At 30.6% G+C, this 7419-nt stretch overlaps 1 protein-coding gene across 1 annotated transcript; it reads left to right on the forward strand.

Moving 5' to 3' along the window:
- The first annotated feature begins 434 nt into the window (after positions 1-434).
- LOC107440793 (cyclin-dependent kinase 2-like) lies at positions 435-3151 on the forward strand. Its single transcript, XM_043046661.1, has 3 exons — positions 435-1009; positions 1901-2111; positions 2927-3151. Exons 1-3 carry the CDS (start codon positions 435-437, stop codon positions 3149-3151), a joined length of 1011 nt encoding a protein of 336 aa, XP_042902595.1.
- The last annotated feature ends 4268 nt before the right edge of the window (positions 3152-7419 follow it).

Below are 7419 nucleotides of genomic sequence, written 5' to 3' on the forward strand. Positions count from 1 at the left end.
ATTCAGGTTTTTAGGCATCCTTCCCATATATTGACACTTCCCATATATTGATACACATATATTATGGTTATTAAAGTATTTTAGTTTTTGGTTTGTCTTTTATAATAAAATTTCAACACTATAAAAGTTTCACTGAAAGTTTAATTTACTGTTTTTTAACAATGAGTTACATTTTTTTTAATTTTAAACAGTGGAAAACACATTTAAATTTCGTTGTATAAAAAATTTAATTATTGCTTAACAATTAAATACAAAAGTCAGTCTATGAACAATTAACTATATTCATTATTAAAAACTAAATTAAATACTTGAAAAATCATTTTCGACCATTCTAACTTATGCTTTCAACACTGATTGTGCGTTTTAGAGTTCTTGCTTAACAGCAAATTGATTTTGGGATATTTTTCCTGCGTTTTGGTAGAGTAGATTGAGAAATGGATGATCATTTTGATCAAAGTGATCATGGTTGGGATGAACAAGAACCCATCCCCCCTGATTTATCAGGAGAACATTACCAACAGAAAAGGGATGCCATGAGAATTTTAGAAGCCCACAACTTCATGTGCATCGAAAAGCTGGGGTCTGGAGCCTTTGGTGACGTATATAGAATGACGGGCTTCTGTGGCCAAGAAGTTGCCGTTAAGATTGTTTCCCTGGAAGTCATTAAGCAAAATGAGATTGAAATTTGGCCAAAAATGTCTCACCCAAATATCATCCCACTCCTGCAATACTTTAGCTTCACTAACCCTGATGTAGGAGTTTTTGTAATGCCTATTTACAGGGACAATTTGCAAAATGCAGCTCTAGATGGGCAATTTTTGAGACAATCAGGTGCCCTAGACTACCTCAAATTGTGGCTTAATGATAGCCTTTGTGGTCTAATTTATTTGCACTTTAATGAGGCATGCCACTTGGATATAAAGGCAGACAATATCTTGATTTCGCAAGATTATAGAGCTGTCATATGTGACTTCTCTTGTTTGGCGTGTGCGACAAAGGCAATACCAAGGTAGGCCATTTAGCATTTGTTTAATATTAGTCAAAGTGTATTGCTCAGTGCGTTTTCATTTGAGGATTAAATTCATTTTCCTGTTAATATTTTTTACTTACAACGTTTTCAAGTACAACTAAGATTATATTTAGCTTAGAATCTCTTAATTTCACTGCAAAGATTGGAAAAAGAAAGACGGTTTGGGTAAAAGTTTACAATCGGGGTCCTCACTTATATTCAGCGATTTGAAAAGAAGCAAATATATATGAAAATAAACTAAGAACCAATTACATTAAAAAAAAAAAAAGTTGTGGTAACCAGCAGGTGACGTCATTGAGTGCAAAGGCAGCCAAGAATACGTGGTAACCAGAAACAGGTTGCAGCAAAACTGAACAAAAATTATCGCCAAATCAAAGAGTCCCCAATATTGCATTCTTCACCATGTGGGTAGCAGTAAGCAAGCGGAGGAGGAAATTTAAAGAGTAAATTAAAGCACAGTTAAGTGCTTCAAAAAAATTAAAAATTGAAATGCAGAAATTTTTTGGCAATTAGGGTGATTAAAATTAATAAGGTGGACAAGGAAATAGTGAACTGATATTAAAACAAAAATGTTTTGTTAAGAATGAAATCGCTGAAATTTTCGACGTTTAAATAAACGTAGTGTGTCATTTTTATATAAAGCTCAACTGAAAGACAGAATGATGCTGTTACAATGAAATACAAATAGAACATTATAAGCTGACAATTCTAAATTATGTTTAATCGTTATAACTCTTTAAAATCACATTGGGTAGTTTGTCACTTTGAAGATTATGATCCTTAATTTTCAACCATTTTCAAAATGGACACTGTCCCAGTTTACTGTTGGTGGCTTAGAAGGTTTTAAATTAAAGTTAATTTTTTTTTCAGGGATGATCTTGGATTGCCGCTCATGTATAGACCTCCAGAAGCGTGCCCATCTTTTGGAAGTGGGGCAGAAGTTGATGGCAAAGCTTTTGACTTGTGGGCGTTTGGTATGATGGTTTTAGAGCTTTTCACCAATAAAGCTCTGGCCAGAGCAATAAACAGCGCCGGAAACTGGAACAGAGACATCTATCCTATCCTGTTCAACATTCTCCAGGTATATATAGATATGGATATATATAGGTAGCTTATACTTAGGTATGAATATCCATTCAATCGAGTTTGTTTAAAAACTTTTTCAACCATAAATGGACAACCAAAATATGGTGAAAACATATTATATCAATAATAATGAAAAATTTGATGTAAAAAATTAATAAATATGTTTTAGTATAAAGAAATATTTTTAAAATTCCTTGTTTGATATTTAAGATATAAGTAAATTTATGATGAGTTTATTTATAATAGTGCACTAGTTTGATTGGACATTTAATCAATATCAAATATCAAATATTTTACTGCGAATTAATTTTCGAGTTGACACAACCACAAAAGTTTAACTTTTTAAGTCAAAACTTGGAATTCTTCAATAAATTTCAAATTAATTTATGTTATTCCCCAATTTTTAACTGTATAATTCATTAACAGATATGAGGAGATTCAAAGTTTAAAAAAAAGATAATAGGTTAAAAAATAAATAAAAAAAAAACATTTTATTCACATTTTACTTATTCCAAATATTTAGGCTCAGGACTAAATAAATTGAGATTTTAAAGAAATAATAACACTCAATTGTAAAGTTTTATCATTCACAGATTTAATTACGCTTCTTTGGAGTTTTAGAATTTTATTCACGATTCCTAAGTATAGCTCACGCTTGTAGAAAGTTTTGGAATTTGGAGATTAACATCTGAAAAAAAGATTTTTTTTTGCAAAAAAAGAAGCATAATGTGTTAAAAAACTATAAGCATTATGTGTTAAAAATTATTATAAGCATAATGTGTTAAAAATTTTAACGGCATTTTTTTTCAGGAGGATGTTTTTAAGAGCTTCGTGCTTGGAATATTTTCCGCGACGGGCATTGCAGACGGGCAAATTAAGATTGTCTTGAATTTTATTCACACTTTTCTGATGCCCGACCAGAGGAATAGGTGGAATGCCGGAAAGGCAATTGGCCACTGCTTCTTTAGCAATTGTGGTAAGATCGGAACAGGACACGATTCNGCATTGCAGACGGGCAAATTAAGATTGTCTTGAATTTTATTCACACTTTTCTGATGCCCGATCAGAGGAATAGGTGGAATGCCGGAAAGGCAATTGGCCACTGCTTCTTTAGCAATTGTGGTAAGATCGGAACAGGACCCGATTCAAAATGGATAAACATTTTTGTGCAGAGGAAAACCAAATGATTAGTATGCGTAGAAACCAGGGAGTAAAAAGTGTTGCAGATGTCAGTGTAAAACCACTGCAAGCAAAAAAGGCCAACACTGAATATGAGCTAACAACTGAAAAAGATGATTCCAAAAAATGTGAGAATTGCACGCATACTAATTCATTGGTGAAAAGAGTTGAAGACTTAAATGAGGAGTATAAAATGCTAAAGTGCAAAAATGCATCATTGGAAAGCAAAGTTCGAGAATTAAAAAAGTTCTCAGAAATTGATGAATTTGCCAAAAACCAAAAACCTGTTCCAAAAAAGAAAATGATTTCTGAAAGTACACAAACTTCACATCCTCCAAATATAATAGCCATTCAGAATCATTTGCGTGAGCCTACCACTAATAATAACAGTGTACTTGTAGAAGATTCATTTATGAGTTGGTTGCGAAAGAAATTAAATGCTTGCTTAATAGATTACTTCGATTTAATTTTAAATAATTCGAAGTTAAAATGAAAATAAACAGCATAGCATCCAAACACATGTAAAAATAGTATACAGATTTCCACGTATTGTGATTAGACTTTCAGTACAATGCACTAGTATGAATAGTTCATAGTGCAATAGTATGAACGTCGCATCGAACAGAAGTTTGCAGTCGCGGAAAAATCTAACGAAATATTTATCTAAAGAAGTCTCTTCTTGATAAAACGAAGAAAATATCATAAAAAACAGCGCATAACGCAATAAACAATGACTTTCTGCTATTTGGTTATTAAAGATTAAAGACCAGACAAATCTTACAATCGCAAGCACTGTGGTAGCAGCATGCTACTAACAGCCACTGATAAATTCTGTTTTAGACTGAGACAATTTTCAACTTTGAAAGATCCATGGAAATACAATTCAGTTGTTGCTTAAGCTGAATATACCAGATTTTATTGAAAACGAATACAGTTGTCACAGTGGCCAGTTTTAAAAACCATTTGATTATATGTTGGGGTTAGCATTGGTGACAAAGTTGTGCAAAAATAGCATCGCAGTTTGAAAAATCGTCAACAGTTTTTTAGAAAGGATGTGATGAAAATTCCAATAGATGTACTGTATACCTCAACTGATGATAGTCAAAAACATTTACATCCTGTATGAAGTTAAAATGATTGATTTGAACAAAAGGTGGAATACGTAAAATTTCATAATAGTTTGATCGGGATTACATTATGTGAACCTGTTCAATAGAGGTGATTAGAGATTACGACATGTCCTCTTCACAAAGCAAAAATTGGCAGTAAAAACTATACATTTTGCAAAAGAAGAGGGAGAGATTAAACAAAAAAGAAGTAAATGAAAGAAAAGATTAAGCAAGGAAAAAAAAGATTAAGCAAAAAAAACGAAAAAGACTGAGAAAAAAAAAAAAAAAAAAAAAAAAAAAAAAAAAAAACAAAGAAAAAAAAAAAAAAAAAAAAAAAAAAAAAAAAAAAATCATTACAAAAATTTAAAAAAAAAAAAAATAAATAAAAAAAACAATGACAATCAAAATAATTTAGCGATAATAATGTATTGTGTGGGACTTTAAGAAAAGCAATCATTGGTCTTCAGTAGACGTTTTCTATATCCTATGGACTATAAATTGTGTTCATTTCCTAAGAAAGAAAATCCAACATCTGACAGCTTTTACGTAAGACTCTTCAATGGAGACGATTGACGATTAGACTTATGAACATGCCAGGATCCTCCTCATAAAGCAAAAATGACCAAGCAGAGGTTGAAAGAGAATGTGTTGGACTTAGTAGAAAACAGAGATTGGCCTACAGTAGAAAAGTGCTATATCCAGCAGACCGTAAAATATGTTCAGTATTGAAGGAAGAAAATCTTATGTGCTAAAGATGGACATCCTTATCGGAAAATTTGACGTGTCTCGATAGATGATTCGCCTAACAGACATTCTTACACAGAGACATTACAATTAGCTCTTCAACGATATTGGAAGAAAAAAGCACAGAATTTAACCACTTAGTTTCGCGGAATTTTTCTTAATTGTATCATTAACAACGTATGACAGTACAAAATATCAGTTTTGCAATTGACGTCCCAAAAAAATTCGAAAGAAAATAAAAATGAAAAAAAAAACTCAATTTATGTGTCGGGAATATTTTTTATTTTTTTATTTTTTAAATGAAATCCTTTTTATAACTGTGTTTGGATTTAAAAAATGATTTCCCTTTTTTATAAAAATGTCATAAAAAAGGTGGAAAAACTAAATTTCTTGGGTAAATTTATTACATCGAAAAATGGGACATTTCAGTAAGTAAATTGCTTAAATAAACACTTTGAAATCATTAATAGCATAAACTATATAGATTTACTTGAATTATTTCAAGAAATCCTGTTGTTTTCGGCGGAAAGTAAACTTCTTTGACCGAAATGTTAAATTAAAGTAAAGTTAAATGCCGTAATATGGCAAATTGTCGTTATCCTGGCTTATGAATGCCAGAGCATTGACACAGTTACTAGAAAATTTTTTAAAAAGTATAATGTAAAGAAGAAAGCAAGCATTAACCTAATACATAGTTTATGTAAGATTGTGATATGTCTGTATGTAATTAAAGCTATCCATTTATTTAATGATTGATTATTATACAAAATTTTATTCTGTACATATCAAAAACAAAAATATTTTTAATTATTTCCACAGTGGATAAAAGAAAAAGTATCCATGGAAATACAATTCAGTGGTGGTTTAAGCTGAATATGACAGATTTTATTGAAAACTAAAATAGTTGGCACAGCTGCCAGTTTTAAAAATCATTTGATTATAGATTGGGGTTAGCATTGGTGACAAAGTTGTGTAAAAACAGCATCGCAGCTTAAGAAATCGTCAACTGTTAAAAGAGAATGCGTAGGACTTTGTTGGGAAAAAAATATTGGCAATCAGTTCTATATCCAGCAGACTATACATTTTGCAAAAAAATAAATAAATAAATAAAATAAAATTTAAAAAAAAAGTATAGAAAGAAAATATTAAGCAAAAAAAATTAAGCAAAAAAAAAAGATTAAGGAAAGAAAAAAAAAACAGACTGAGCAAAATAAAAATTTTGAAAAAAAAGGAAAAAAAATATGGCCAAAATAATTCAGCGATAATGTATTGTATGATGTATGGGACTTCAAAGAAAGCAAACAATGGTCTACATTCTAGGCGTGATCTTTCAGATTCTATATTGTGTCCAGTACTTGAAAATGGAAATCCTATACATAAAATCATTTACGTAATTCTGTTCAACGGAGATGATTAGATGTATAAGGATACCCTGATTTCCTCATAAAGCAAAAATGACAAAGCAGAGGTTGAAAAAGATTGTGTGGGACTTCGTGGAAAACAGAGGTTGACCTTCAGTAGAAAAAAGCCATATCCAGCAGACTGTCAATCGTGTTCAGTACTTAAGAAGAAAATCTTATGTGCTAAAGACTGACATCATTATCGGAAAATTTGACGTGCCTCAATAGATGATTCGACCAACAGACATTAGAGACATTACAATTAGTTCTTTAACTCTATTGGAAGAAAAAAGCACAGAATTTAACAGTTTCGTGGAATGTTTCATAACTGTTTAATTAAAAACGCATAACAGTACAAAATATTGTTACATTAGTTCCAAAAAAAAAAGTTTGAAAAAAATAAAAATTAAAAAAAAAACAAATTATGCGTCTGGAATAGTTTTCTTATACTTTTAAAACGAAATCCTTTTTGTAACTATGCTTGGATTTCAAAAAACTGGCATGAAAAGGCGATAAAAAAAGGGAAAAAAAACTATAATTCTTGGGCAAATTTATTACAGCAAAAAATGCTTCATTTCAGGAGGTAAATTGTTTAAATAATCAATGTAATGATTTTCAGTAATAAAATACCTTTAAACTAGCTTTTCTACTATTCAGTTTTTTACAGGCTGCCGCTGTTTTAAAAGTAAAAAAGTCTGCTAAAATTTTTTTTTTTAAAAAAAACTTCATGTTAAAAAGAATTGGTTTGAAAAAGAAAGGGAAAAAAACCTTTAAAAAACTACAGCTTATGTTCCGATTAAGAAAACCTTAAAAAAATGCAACATTTATAACTATTGGAATACTTCATAAAGACTGAAACCTTTTTAAAGTA

This window comes from Parasteatoda tepidariorum, chromosome 3 (assembly GCF_043381705.1).
Source record: "Parasteatoda tepidariorum isolate YZ-2023 chromosome 3, CAS_Ptep_4.0, whole genome shotgun sequence".
NCBI classification, from domain to species: Eukaryota; Metazoa; Arthropoda; class Arachnida; order Araneae; family Theridiidae; genus Parasteatoda; species Parasteatoda tepidariorum.